This window comes from Mastomys coucha, unplaced genomic scaffold, assembly GCF_008632895.1.
Source record: "Mastomys coucha isolate ucsf_1 unplaced genomic scaffold, UCSF_Mcou_1 pScaffold15, whole genome shotgun sequence".
Lineage (NCBI taxonomy): Eukaryota > Metazoa > Chordata > Mammalia > Rodentia > Muridae > Mastomys > Mastomys coucha.
Window position 1 is genome coordinate 26616450 of NW_022196897.1, and position 15768 is coordinate 26632217.

General features: G+C 38.8%; 1 protein-coding gene across 4 annotated transcripts in view; it reads right to left on the reverse strand.

Moving 5' to 3' along the window:
• Nr6a1 (nuclear receptor subfamily 6 group A member 1) overlaps positions 1-15768 on the reverse strand; it is a 183474-nt gene that overhangs the window by 152153 nt on the left and 15553 nt on the right. For all 4 annotated transcript variants that reach the window (XR_004118560.1, XM_031370119.1, XM_031370120.1 and 1 more), the window contains exon 2: positions 1534-1575. Coding sequence is in view for 3 of the 4 variants with exons in the window: in XM_031370119.1 (XP_031225979.1) it covers positions 1534-1575 (42 nt within the window). In the remaining variant the exon portion in view is untranslated. The remainder of the gene's footprint in view (positions 1-1533; positions 1576-15768) is intronic.

The window sequence follows — 15768 nt, forward strand, 5'->3', positions numbered from 1 at the left end:
AGAGAGAGAGAGAGAGAGGGAGAGAGAGAAAGAAAGAAAGAGAGAGAAGGGAGGGAGGGAAGGAAGGGAGAAAAAAATGAAGGTATTGGAAAGATGGTTCAATGGGTAAAAAGTATTTGTTGCATAGCATGCTGAGTTTAGCTTCCTAACACCCACGTAAAAGTCAAGCATGTGGATGTGTGTCCATAACTTCAGCACTGGAGAAATGAGAGACAGATAGATCTCTAAAGCTTGATTCAAGATTAGTGAGAAATCCTGCCTAATAATAATAACAACAACAACAAAAACAACAACAGCAAATAGAGAACACACAACCGGCCTCCAAGTATACATGCACACACACACATGCACACACACAGGCACACACACATGAAGGAAGGGATACAGAGAGGGGAAAGGACAGGAAGAAAGGAGAAAAATTAAGGGGAAGGATGGAGAAAGAGAAGAAAAGAGGGGAGAAAAGGAAGGAGAGGAGGGAGAGCAGAGGGAAAAAAAACAAAGGAAGGGGAAGGGAGGAGGGGAAGGGAAGAGAGAGAGAAGGAAAAGGAGAAAGGAGGGAAGGAGGGAAGGGGAAGTAACAAATCTATGAGTATATCTATGAGGACATTTCTAGATGGCTTTAACTGAGACAGTAAACTAACCCTTAATGGAACAAAAACCATCCCACGGACTGGGGTCCCAAACTCAATAAAATGTACAAAAAGCATTGAGCACCAGCATTCATGTCTCATCTCCTTCCTGAATACTGACATAAATATGACTGCTTCACATTTCTGCTGTAAAAACTAGATCTGCTCTAGTTGCCATTATCTCCCCTGCCATGATGAACTATACCCTAAACTATGAGCAAGAATAAAGCCATCCCCTAAGTTTCTTTTGTTGGGTATTTAGTTACAGCAATGAGAAAAGTAAGCAATTTAACTTCTTTGAATAAACTGTGAAAAGAAATTTAAACATTTTTACCAGATATAAGGACCTCTGTGAGTTTAAGGCCAGCCTGGTTTACATAGTGAGTTCCAGAACAGGCAGGACTATATAGAAAGTCCCTGTCTTGAAGCAAGAATGAATGAATGGATAAAAGAGAGAGAAAGAAAAGAGGGAGAGAAAGGAGGGCAAGGGAGAAGGAGGGGAAAAGAAAGTAAAGATGGGAGAAACAAAGAAAGAAATTTGAATATATGGTTGTGTATATTCATAAATACATGGTTTATGTATGTATATAAATTCAACATTGTTTATTGATTTCACTGGAAGACGGAGAACTGAACAAGAGTCATTTTAAACAAAAATTTTTAGTAAACAATCTTCTATTAAAAGGACAGATCTGGCTATCAAACAATACTAGTGAATTAAAGAAAAAAATGTCAGTAGAAAAGACAGACTATCATTCTCATGATTGTTAGAAGATACAATGTAAGAGCCATTCAAACAAGAGTATCAAAGATACTACCTTAAGTTTGACATATGTAAATGCACAGTCACACTTTTTCTTACCAAAAAACAGTGGGTAAACACTGAGTAACATTTAGAACTTACTAGTGCCTGGATCAAGCTCTGCCAATTCATCCTGACAGAAACCTAAAGAGAGAACAATAGGGAAAAAATTATTATTTTTCAATTACTCCAAGCTGATTCTAAACATTAAAAAATGAAATAATATTCAATGAGGGAAGATTCAGAGTTCAGGCTAGGTTGTGACTCAGTTCTAGCTGAGAATGAGCAAAATACTGGATTCAATTTCCAGTAACACGTCCACACTCTAAATTAGACTCAAAAATTAGTTTGGGTTTAAATCTTAGTTCTACTAATTACCTACTTTCTGTAAGGACCCCCTCTCTGGGTTTCCATTCATCTTGTAAATATAGAAATGGAGATAAAAGCATGTACCAGAGTTGTACCAAGAGTAAGAGAGTTTAGAAATATTCCTTAGCACACAGGAGGGGCTCAATAAACAATAGCACAGTAAGTATAAATAAGATACCAATGTCTATTGGAATAAAAACGAGTAGGAAAGTTAAATCTCATTTAATATTTATTTTTTATTTAATGTTATCAATTATGTCCCAAAAGAAAGCTAAATAAACAAAACAAGAATTTACAACAAATATACAAGGTGAGTTTACTAAAGATTATCACCAGTTAGGGCTAGGGATAAAACTAAGTTGTTACAGTGCTTGCTTAGCATACATGATGCTATCAGTTGGCTCTCTGGCATTGTATGAACTAGGCAGAGTGGTACATGCCTACAATCTCAGTGTAACCTCAGCCTCTTACTTCCTCAGATGAAGGACTAAGATGAGTCATACCTAAGCTGTGTTTATACAAGGCCTGGGCTGAACCCAGTGTGCTTCCCTGCACTAAGTATCCCTAGGCCTACCTCTAGAAGCTTCTAGCCTCCTTACAATCTAACCATCCAAGATGACTGATTCAATCTGGCTTCTCTTGGCTTCTGACTGAATTGGCATCATATGTACCTTGGCAATATGTTCTAATCTTCTGGCTCCTTCTGTCTATCTTGTTCTCTCTGAAACCTGTTTCTGTAAAACTGCCCTGACCAAACACCTGCCATATGCCTTGCCATACATGCACCACACATTTTTTTTTGTTCTCCCTGCTCTTAAGTAACCTCTCTTCCTCTGTTATTCTCCTGTGAGTTGTGTGTATCCTATCTCTGACTCATGCTGTCAAATATTTTTCTGATTTGTTACTTTGTCTGACCCTTAATTAGAGGTCACTTTCAAACATGGCCGTTTCCTTCTACAAACCAACTTTCATTGTTAGTAATTAAAGGATATGTCTATATTCCAGCCATATCATACTATATAGTATGATCCAAGGCATGTTTGTATTCTAGCCAGATCATATCTTTGGATGTGATCTCTTGCCAGAGCAACCATATTACAAATTTCTCTACATCCTAGTACTCAGTAGGTAGACACAAGAGAACCAGCAATTTAAGGTTATCTTTGATAACATAGCAAATACAAGGTCAGCCTGGAATAATGAGATCCAGTCTCAAAACAAAACAAAACCCTCAAAAAACTTTACCTACAAACAAATAAAACTAATTCTTCCATTACTAAGTATGCTTATGCTATGCTTGCTCACAAGACAGTGTGCTTAGCAAGAATAAAGCCCTGGATTCAATTCCCAGAACCAACAAAATAAGTGTTAGAATTAACATCACAAAAGACATTTCATATTAATAATACATGTGCTTTGTATTGGCTGGGTGTGCAACTAACACTCTATAAAGAAAAAAATCAAGCTTATTAAGTGGCAAACACAGTGAGTCCTTTGAACACACTTGATGAAAATCATTTTTTCAGACAATGACTACCTTTCTCTTCCTTGACTTCTACTCATCTTTAAATATTTCCTCAGAAAAGTGTTCGCTACTATCCTTAACTACTGTCTCTCATATATAAGGTCAAAATTATAGTTAAAACTGTCTCCACTGTCCTTATTGTTGGGGGTCTGGAAATCACTGCACAAACCACTCAGACACCAATCTCAGTAAAACAGGGCTGGTTTATTGAATGCACACCCCAATACTGATAGAGCAGAGACAGAGTCTAGACTGAGGATCAGAATTTCGACCAAGAGCCAGGATTCTACAGGTCTATTAAGCCTGAAATCCACAAACATCTGTGCCAAGTTACTCCGCCAATCAGGATTTGAAACAGGGGGCTTCTTTTTGTTTTTGGGGTTTTTTTTGTTGTTGTTTTTGGTTTTTGGTTTTCGAGACAGGGTTTCTCTGTATAGCCCTGGCTATCCTGGAACTCACTCTGTAGCCCAGGCTGGCTTCGAACTCAGAAATCCGCCTGCCTCTGCCTCCCAAGTGCTGGGACTAAAGGCATGCACCACCACCGCCCAGCTAATAGGGGACTTCTTTAGGAATATGTCCTTGTTGTACATTTATCCTGCTCTCATTGGTTGGGTTATTCAGCTGTGGTGGGAGACTTGCCTTTCCTAACATTCATGTTTTAACTTGCCAACCAGGATTTTAGTTACCCACGCACATGTCTTTTTCTGCTAAGTAGGGTGTCAATTTCCAGGGAGGTCTTAGGAACTTAAAACTTTATTCAATCCCTACTCAAAATGGAAGTTTCATTCCAAATGGCTTCTTATATTGGAACAGGTGTCTCTTATGTTGAGGTCCATCCCAGAGTCAGTTTATAATACACAGGTGCAGGAAGTGCTACTGGGCGACTGGTTTGGCTCCAAGTTTATTGTGGCTAACTGTACAAAGCATAACTGACTTCTTTTGTGATTGGCTTCCAAGAATACCAAAGCACAGAACATAACAGAATATGCAATCAACTTGGGCATGAGAAAGTTTCCTACTAACAGTAGTTATATCATATGCAAAAGTAACAGTTCAGAATGGCTGGCTAGAGCCGGGCGATGGTGGCACACGCCTTTAGTCCCAGCACTTGGGAGGCAGAGGCAGGCGGATTTCTGAGTTCAAAGCCAGCCTGGTTTACAGAGTGAGTTCCAGGGCAGCCAAGGCTACACAGAGAAACCCTGTCTCGAAAAACAAAAACAAACAAACAAACAAAAAAAGGTATCAAGAAAGGATAGAGCAGGTCTGAAGAGATGGTTCAACTGTTGAGAGAACTGCCTATTCTTCCTGCGTTCAATTCCCAGCAACCATCTGGTGTGCATGAAGGCAGAGCATTCATATATATTAAATAAATAAATAAATAATTTTTAAGTATAAAGCTTAATATATCCTCTAAAATAGTCAACATTCTTAACTCCACAAAGACAGAATAACCCAAAACCTGAAAATACCATGAAAAATGGTATTCACCCTGGTTCTCACCCTTCCTAAAGCTGTGATCCTTTAATACAGTTCCTCATGTTGTCGTGACCTCAACCATAAAATTATTTTTGTTACTACTTCACAACTGTAATTTTACTACTGTTATGAACCATAACGTAGTGATTTTGAGAGACAGAGGTTTGTCAAAGGGGTCAAGATCCACAGGTTGAAAATCCTGGATTTAAGGGGAAATGCATTCCTTTTACTTGTCTACCAACCACTCCCTCCCCTCCTGTTAACAACTAACTTTTCTTTGGAGACTTATTTCTCTTTGAATCCACATCCATAGGATACAAAGAAGATTAACTCCAACCTTGCTATAAGATGGGATAAACAGAGAACTATCCTATCTGTGATGGTCTGAACAAAAATTGAGGAGACAAAGAGGCAGGTGAGTTCAAGACCATACTGGTCTATAGATTGAGTTCCAGAACAACCAGGCTTCACAGAGAAACCCTATCTTAAAAAACAAACAAAAAGCAAAAAACAACAAAAGACTGATAAACAATTTCTTAACTATCAAGTAAGTGTATAAGTAAGCAACCTAAAAATATATGGCAAAGTTTATATTCCCTTACCAAGTTGGAGATAAAGACATAGTGAAAGAGAATCCTACTCACCTGTTTCTTTGATAACTGTAAACCAACTTTGAAATGTCAATACAAATAGCTACCATGAGTAAACAATTAACAATTGTTTACAATTTTAGTAAACAATTGGTTTACTAAATCATCTATCTTATGACATGTGACCCCTAAATGGCTCTAAGTTTAGGACTCTTAACTTTTTCTTTTAGATCTGTATGTTTGTCGCCGGGCAGTGGTGGCGCACGCCTTTAGTCCCAGCACTTGGGAGGCAGAGGCAGGCGGATTTCTAAATTCAAGGCCAGCCTGCTCTACAGAATGAGTTCCAAGACAGCCAGAGCTAAACAGAGAAACCCTGTCTCAAAAAAAAAAAAAAAAAATTGTTATGTTTGTCAAAACAGTGTCTCTATTTAACCTTGGCTGTCCTGGAGCTCACTCTGTAGATAAGGCTGGCCTTAAACTCAAAGAGATCTGCCTGCCTCTGCCTCCCCAGTGTTGACATTAAAGGAATGTGCCACCACACTTGCCCCCGACTCTTCTTTAACACAAAAGGAACTTTTAGATGAGAAGTTCTTCTCCAAACATTTATTAAAATATAAAGATCAAAATCTTGTTTGCCTAGGGTATAGTGACAGATTATAGAGTCACAGATCTTTTGTTATTTTGACTACAAAGTGGCATATTTACCTCAAAATTAGCTTAAACTTTTTTCTTAAAGATTTATTTATTATATGTAAGTACATTGTAGCTGTCTTCAGACACCCCAGAAGAGGGCATCAGATCTCATTACAGATGGTTGTGAGCCACCATGTGGTTGCTGGGGTTTGAACTCAGGACTTCCGGAAGAGCAGTCAGTGCTCTTAACCGCTGAGCCATCTCTCCAGCCCTAGCTTAAACTTTTAAGTATATATTTCCAAGTATGAACAAAAAAGGTTTATGAGGAACAGGTAATGCATTCCAGTGTGTTTTACAAAAGCAAAGAAATGTCATTATGGGAATGTTTTCATCTGACCATAAAAAGACATCACAGTACAAAAGAACCCTGAAACCTGTGAAATCTCAGCAGTCCATAGAGGTGAGAGATCCTTTACAAGGCCAAATCTTCAGTTACATTCAATCATCCTACCTTCATAATCAAGCAAGCTTCCTACTTCAACTTTATGACCTCTACCACATCCCAAGCAACAGTGTATCCAGAACTCATAATTTCCTAACTACATTATGGCTCTCTGTCCAATATACTTTTTAGCCTCCCTTCCTGTGCACATGCTACCTTCTATATCTAAGTCCATCTTTATTTAGTATACCTAGATCAGAACCCTGGTTAGGTCTTAGGCCCTGCCAATATACACACATATATGTCTGAATGAAGATACAATGGATTTTGATCTACTAGCTTTTCAGGGAACCTCAGAAAAGGAGGGAAGGAGGGAGGGGACGGGAGAGAGAGGAGAGAGAGAGAGAGTGCACTGGTTTCAAAATCTAATAAACATTACCTACAGATTTGAATTTTAAGTGAGATAACATCACACATATACTATTATAATTCAAGTTTGATATAATGTTAAATTTGAGGTACGAGGTAAAGCAGAGCTAAGAGTAAGAAAGTCTAGGGTCAGGGGATGGAGAAACTGCTCAATTGTTAAGAGCACTGACTACTTTCCTAGGTTCTATTCCCAGCACCCACTTGGCAGCTCACAACCATCTGTAACTCCAGTTCTAGGGTATCCAATGCCATCATCTGACCTCTGTGGCACTGCATATACACAGACATACATGTGGGCAAAACACCCATACAAATTAAAAAAAAAAAAAAAACAATCAAGGATAAAATTTTAAAAAGAGGGCTGGAGAGATGGTTCAGTGGTTAAGAGCATTGACTGCTCTTCCGAAGGTCCTGAGTTCAAATCCCAGCAACCACATGGTGGCTCACAACCATCCATAAAATGAGATCTGATGCCCTCTTCTGAGGTGTCAAGGACAGCTACAGTGTACTTACCTATAATAAATAAATCCATCTTTTTAAAAAAACTTTAAAAAGAGGAGGACGAGAAAGAGGAAAACAAGAGAGAGAGAGGGAGGGAGGGAGAAAGAGAGAGAGACTGACATGTATATCAGTGTCATTCTAGGGTCAAAAGAGAGGCCTTAAGTGCTGGAGAGATGGCTCAGAGGTTAAAAAACTTACTACTCTTGCAGAGGTTTAGTTCACAGTACACACATGGCAACTACCAACTACCTATAACTTCAATTCCAGAGGTTCCAACACCAAAAACATCTCTTCTGGATCCTTGGGCACCAGGCACACATATGTTGCCACATGTATATATCCAGGCCCTCATATATATACATAAAATAAATCTAAAAAATGTCTTGAAATTGCTCTAACTAGCTCTGTGGCCCTCTTCCTATGCTTACTATATATTCACTGTGATCAGGCCCATTAAAATCTGAGGCTCAAAAATACTTTATAGGACTTCTCAAAATCTTAAATTTTAAAACGTTTATGTGTATGTATACCTGTTGATGTCTACAAAGGCAGAAGAAAGCAGTAGATCATATGGAGCTCCAGTTATAGGTAGCTGTAACTCAACGTATAGGTGTGGTAACTCAACATGGCACTGGGAAACAAACTCAGATCCACTCTAAGAGCAGCAAGTACTCAAACACCAAACCATCTCTCTAGCCAAGAACCCCCAAAACACTTTATTCAAGACTTGTACAAATACCCACAAGTGCACACCTTTAATCACAGCACTTGGACAGCAGAGGCAAGTAGGTCTCTTGAGTTTGAGGTCAGTCTGGCTTATAGAAAGAGTTCCAGGACAGCCAGGGCTACACAGAGACATTCTGTCTCAAAACAAAATAAAACAGAAACAACAACAAAAAAGCAAACAAGCTGGGCATGGTGGCGCACACCTTTAGTCCCAGCACTTGGGAGGCAGAGGCAGGTGGATTTCTGAGTTCAAGGCCAGCCTGGTCTACAGAGTGTGTTCCAGGACAGCCAAGGCTACACAGAGAAACCCTGTCTCGAAAAACCAAAAAAAAAAAAAAAAAAAAAAGCAAACAAAAAAAAACCCACAAAAAATGAAAATAATAAAAAGACTTGCACTGAAATACAGAAGTCACTTGCTAATCCTTTGTCTGCCTTATCTCCCATAATTTTGAGTTCTTTGATTTCCCCTCAATGAAACTGCCCTTTGTTCAATCAAATAAGCTTCCCTGAAAGCCTTAGAACACAGTCATGTATGTCCCGGACAGGGTTGCTAAGTAAATATCTGAAGAACTCCTCAAAAGACTAAAGTAGTAAATAACATTGCCCCTCAATGAAGCAACTGTCAAAGGAGTAACTTGTAGGAGAAAATAGCAGGTTCCTTGTTTTCAACTTTAAAAACCTAAAGTACTGCTATCAAACATAATTTTTATACGAACAAATATGCTATGTAACTACAATGCCCACCAACCACATGTAATACGGAGTACTCGGGATGTGATTAATGGCTGATGAACTGAAAGGGGAGGTGTTCTGATTTGATTTTATGAGACAAGATCTCACTATGTAGACCAGTCTAGCCTTGGACTCAAAGAGGTCCACCTTTCAAGTGCTGGGAATAAAAACAGTGTACCATTACACTCACTGAAAAATATTTGTTTTTGTTTTTCTAGACAAGTTTTTTTGGTGTAACAGCCCTGGCTGTCCTGGAACTTAGTTTGTAGACTAGTCTGGCCTCAAACTCTCAGGAATCCACCTGCCTCTGGAGTGCTGGGACTGAAAGCATGCAACTTCAAAAACAATCTTGAGTCAGGGTCTCACTATGCAGTCCAAGCTGATCTCAAACTTGAAAATCCCTTGCCTTTCTCCCAAATACTGAGATTAGTGTGCTAAGATTATAGACGTGTGCCACTAAACCAAGTTCATGTAGCTACTTAAAAGTTCATTAAGGGTAAAATTAAAAATTCAGTTGCTAGTTGTGGTAGCACACATTTGTAATCTCTGCATTGCAGAGACAGAGGCAAGAAGACCAAGTTCTAAACTAGTCTGAGACCCATAGAGCCCTGTGCCAGAGTGGGCTGAGAGGTAAAAGGAGGGAGAGGAGGGCTGTGGCAGCTGCAGCCACCAGGCAGGGTAACACATAGTAATCTCAGCACTGGGGAAGCAAGACAAGAGGATCCATGATTTATGGCCAGACAGCATAGTCTAATCAGTGTATCCCAGGCCAATCAGAGATCCTGTCTCAAAAAAAAAAAAAAAAAAAAAAAAAAAAAAAAATGTGGACAACATCCTGAGAACTGACACCCAAGGATGATCTCTGGTCTCTACATAAATGTGAACACAGGCACATGGCAAAGTCACAGAAAGAGATTCAAATCTACTTTAAAAAAATAAAACATTTTGAGAACATACATCAGACAATGTACAATTGGTTTAGTACACAGCAATATGTCAGAATCGCTTTATTTCATGTGTGCTACACAGGTACATGTGTGCATGTGGTACATGTGCATGTACGCATGTGGAGGTCAGAGGAGGACTTGAGGGAATTGGTTCTCTCCTTCCTGCACGTGGATTCTGGGGTTGAATTCAGGTCATTGGGTTGGTAGCAAGTGCCTTAACCCACAGAGCCATTTCACCAGCCCTATTTATTTTAAAAGCTTTATTATTCTGTGAGTGTGTATGTATGGTGTGTTTACTAAGAACAACACTGTGGAGTCAGTTCTCTTCATGGAAACCTTTATGTAGTTTCCAGGAATCAAACTCAGGTCCTCAGGCTTACACGGCAACAACTTTTCACTCATAAGTCATCTCACCAGCTTCAGAATAGATTTGAATTCTGGTACCATTATTCACAAATTGTGTTGGCTTAGAGAGTGACTTCACCACTGTGATCCAATATCTTTGTCTATAGACTGCTATAAAGATCTAATAATATGGAGCACTAACGGCATTGAAAACACTTAATAGCTATAATCAGTACTGGTGAGAAAAGAGAAGTAGCAATCAGAAACATGGGGATTATCAGCAGGAAGATGGCTTTGACTCAACAAGACTATCCAAGGAACAAAATACAGAGGACATGGCATATGAGAGCAATAAACAGAGAAGCAGAATGCATGGTTGTATCATAAGGATCTTTATTTAACTACCATACATGAGAGGCTTGGGCCTTTTACCATGTAGGTAAGTCACTTACCAGGTACATATCTAAGAAGTTGCTCAACAGCAGCCCAAATGTATTTCAATATAATTCTAAAATATCAACCAGAAAATTCAAAAGTACATGGAGTTCTTATAAAACAAGGCTTTCTTGGAGAAGCCTCCAAATACTCAACAGGCCCTGAAATTCTAGGAAATGGTTCTACTTTACAGGACCTACCACCAATTCCACCCATTTCCTGGGTTCTTTCTGGTATGAAGAATGGCTTGGGCAGAGGCTGAGAAGAAAAGTAGTTTGACCACAGTCTGTCATACTGTCATGTTTGTGGTCCACAGACAAGCCCCGTGTCCAAGCAGATATTAAGACCACTTACCTTTGTATTGTCTGTACATTAAATTCACCTCTCTCTCTTGCTTTTCTGTCCAGCAAGTAAGGTGTCACTTTACCCAATAGCTTTTTGTTTTACACAGGCAACCTAACAAGCCACACTTTAGCAATAGCAAAAAATACTTTTGAATGCAAGGATATTGTACTTCATGTCCACACAAAAGCCAGCTGGCAGAGCTGCAAGTAAATAATAAGCCTTCTCCAGCTTTACAAATGTCAAGGTCACATTTATAAATTTCAGCAACAAAAATGCCCACTTCCTAATGCCATTTCATTCCTTTAATGTGATATTCTAAGGAGTTTCACACACACACACACACACACATACATGTGAAAGTATAGGGGGCACAGTATATTTAGGTTCTTAGTAATATAACCTAGTATGCCCACATATTTATGTCAGGTGTAAATGCAGCTTATGAGGAATGCCTGAATTTCTATGGAAACATTAATAACATCCCTCTTATCAGCCTACATATCATTCTTCAGGCTTCTAGCTTTGTAATTATAGCCTTGAAAGCAGACTAAGGGTAGAAAAGCCAAACCAAGTTTACAACACTTCAATTAAAATATTTTTTAAAAAATACACAACTTCAAGGCTATGGCTACAGAATCTGAAAGGAAAACAGTCTAGGATGCAATGGTCTAATGAGTCAGAGGCCATTAGTGTTTATGTAAGAAATAAGTACAAGTCTTTCTCCAAAAACTGCATGTCTTGATGAGCCTCTAACATTTTTTTATTTAGCACTTCTGGTTCTTTGGAGAAGCAAAGACTAATAGATCTTTATTTGACTTAGAAGTCAAAGAAACTTCAAAATGCATAAATAGAAAAAAGTATAAAATAATTTGCCAGATGCCATTTATATAATTTTTAGTGTGGCAGACATTGCCTTGATGCTTCATAGAAATTCTTCCCAGGTAGCTACTGTTATCTCTAGCTTACAGATTTAAATAGATTACTCTGCAGCATTATGTGAAATGAGCCACAAAAATCAGAAAATGTCCCATATCGACCTCAATAGATGGCTGTTGCTCTTGAAGCAGACCTGGGTTCAGTTCCCACATGGCAGCTCACAGCTGTAACTTCAGTTACATGGGATCCAACCCCCTTTTGGGGCTGCAGAGGAGGAAGTTGTTTTATTTTGTTGAGATAAGGTTTTTCTTATGTCACAGCCCTGGTTGTCTGGGAACTTCACCTGCTTCATCTGAATAGACCAGACCCAGGTTGGCCTTGAACTCATAGAGATCTGCCTTTCTCTGCTTCCTGAATACTGGGATTAAAGGCATTACCACAATGCCCAACCCCACCTCCATAGATACAAGGCATGCATATACATATATGCAGGTGAAGCATTTATATACATAAATTAATCTAAAAAAAAACACTTATAAAATAAGAGATAAACATTATATTCTTTCAGGGTGGTAGTGGGCAAGCCTTTAATCCTAGCACTCAGGAGGCAGAGATAAGCAGATCTCTAAATTCAAGGCCAACTCTATAGAGAATTCCAGAACAGCCAGGGCTACACAGAGAAACCCTGTCTCAAAAACAAACAAAAATTATTACATTCTTGTTTTAAACTAAATGAACAAACTGTAATCTCTAATTTCTTCCATTCCATTATAACTAACATTTTACAAAAGGAAAATAGCATTATTCCTGTGATTTTAAAAAATATCCACAGTATCAAAAACTTCGGAATTTTCCTAATCTAAAAATGAAAATAGCACTTACTTCAATCATAGAACTGTTGGAAGTCCCAAATTAAATAGTAAAGCAGTCAATAATACCAAGAACACAGTAAATGTTCATTCTAAACTACCCATTATTGTAAGTGACAAAACTCTAATCTTCACCTTACAAAGCACAATTATAAATAGACTTGAGAAAGACTTTTTTAAAAAGATTTATTTATCTATTTTATGTATATGAGTACACTGTAGCTGTCTTCAGACACCCTAGAAGAGGGCATCAGATCCCATTACAGATGGTTGTGAACCACCATGTGGTTGCTGGGAATTGAACTCACAACCTCTGGAAGAGCAGTCAGTGCCCCTAACCACTGAGCCATTTCTCTGGCCCCCAAGAAAGACTTTAATGTAGATGGGATTTGCTCTAAAGAACCATTTCTAAACAGGTTCACTTCCCCCATATCCTTCCTTTTCTACTACTTCTGGTGGGTGGTGGGCTAGAAGGGAGATTAAAGCATTTAAAAACCATCATTAAAAGTAGGCTTTAAAAAAGTAAAGCTGAAAGTTCTTAGAAGTTGTGGTGGGCCATGTTTTAATCTCAGCACTCAGGAAGAAGTGGAAAGATCTCTGTTAAGTTTAAAGCCAACTTGGCTACGTACTGAGTTATAACCCAGTAGGAACTTATCTAATAAAAATTTTAGTTTTTACCTAGTACAGAAAACAAACTCATGAAAGCTGTCCTCAGATCTCCATGTAAATATTGTGTCATGAACTCATGAATGTACATACATAAATAAATAGATAAATGTAAAAGCTGGGGTTTGCAAACTATTACTGTTCAATATTTAAGATGTTAAATAAAAGAATATATTATACAATTGCAAAAATTATGATTCTGATACAAGAAAGACTGAAGTCTGAAAAAACTGGCTTAGAAGACATGCTTACCATGCAGGAACCCCCAGAACTGGGAGGAGGACTCTAAGTCTCAGTTCACTCATCTATAATATGGGCTTGTATCATCTTTCAAGGAAATGTGGAAAGGACAATATGGGTTAATGTAGCCCAATGTCTGGTTCTCAGTATCTAACACCTATCTGTCCCTTCCCTTTTTAAGGATATGGTCAGAAAGCACTTACAGAGAACTCCAGGGAAAAGCTTTGAGTGGAGACTGGGGAAGTCAGGCTTCCTGTGTATTAAAGGAGGGAGCCTATGCTTTACTTGAAATGTTCCCCACTAAGACCCTTTGGGGACCTTGTTTTGCTGTTTAAAGCTGCAGTCTGTTCTCCTAAGACTCATAATTCTAGTTACACACAAGTGACTGGGAATAAAGTGCTACAGAAAAGTGGTACTTATCTTAAATCATGGAAAGGCCTCTGGTTCAAAAGGTAGGGTAGGAAGAAAGGACAATTCTACAACAAAAGCCCAAGCTAGAAGACCCTTAAGGGTTAGAAATTCTCCACTAGGTAAGGGCATTATCCCCCAAACTCTCAGGAACCATAGAGAAGGAAAGAATGACTCCATAAGCTGTCCTCCAACTTTCACACCCATGCCATGGCACCAATACTCTCAATTTCTGTTGTTATTGTTGTTTAAGGCAGTTCATTTGGACCAATTCAATAAGAGTCTAGCTCAGTGGTTTTCAGCCTTCCCAATGTTGCAGTCCTTTAAACACAGTTCCTCATGTTGGGGTGACCCCCAACCATAAAATTATTTTCATTGCTACTTCATAACTTTAACTTTGCTACTGTTATGAATCATAATGTAAATATCTGTATTTTCCAATGGTCTTTGGCAACCCCTATAAAAGGGTCCTTCAACGCCCCCAGAGGGATCCTGACCCACAAGTTGAGAACCGCTGGTCTAAATCGTCCACAAACCAGTCTTGAACATTTCATCATCTGCAAAATTATAGTTATGAAGTAACAATGAAATAATTTTATGGTTGGAGTAACCATATCATGAGGAACTGAATTAAAAGGTCACAGCATTGGGAAGGCTGAGAACCTGTGCATTAGAGCATCAACCTCAGAGTTAGATCTAGTTAATTTGGTTTGGTGCTGTTTTGTTCTGAGGAAGGGCAGTGGTAAATAATGTAGAATCACCAGTCTTACTGGACCATAAAATGAAGTAGTATATTGGTAATCTAAACAGAGAAATTATTCTTTTATTTAACCTGTGCAAACCTGTTTGTTGTTCATGAGATTACAAAACCTATTTTAGGGTACTGAAATTGACCCCTTCCCTTCCCATTACCATCCTTAGGGGCTGCCAGGACTGGCAACAACAGTTTTACTTTTATTATATTGGCTTCATTCACATACATGTAAACATAGAATTCTGTGATCAATTATTCTGTCAAATTATGACTAGCTTAGCATTATTAAATAAATATGAGAATCTGCTGGGCCTGGTGGCCTTACTAAGGTAGGGTGAAGAGTTAGAAGCCAGGACCTTGGCATAGGGGTTTGAGCCTTTAATTCCAGCACTCAGAAGACAGAAGGTAGATCTCTACCTTCAAGGCCAGCCTGGTCTACAGAGAAAGTTCCAGAACAGACAGGACTGTTCTAGACATAGAGAGACCCTGTCTCACAAACAAAAGAACAGTCAGAAGCCGGACTGTTTTAAATAGCAAGACCCTGTCTCAAAACAACAAAAGAAAGTAAAAACTAAAATAACCCTAAAATCTGTAAATACACACACACACAAAGACATGAGTGCTTTACTGTACACTTCAGGAATTTATTACACATACATGATGTCTTATACCACCTAGTGACAAATACAACCTGACTTTTTCTTACAAAACTTCCTAATTCCTTCTATCATTATGATTGTTGGTCAACAGTTTTATCCAAACAAACACATTTATTTTGTTTTTTTGTTTGTTTGTTTGTTTTTGTTTTTTTTTTTGAGACAGGGTTTCTCTGTATAGCCCTGGCTGTCCTAGACCTCACTCTGTAGACCAGGCTGGCCTCGAACTCAGAAATCCGCCTGCCTCTGCCTCCCAAGTGCTGGGATTAAAGGCGTGCGCCACCACTGCCCGGCTGTTTTTGGTTTTTTTTTGACAAGTTCTCCTGGAACTCTCTTGCCTTCTTGTACTAGGTTTGCAGGGATGTGTGACCAT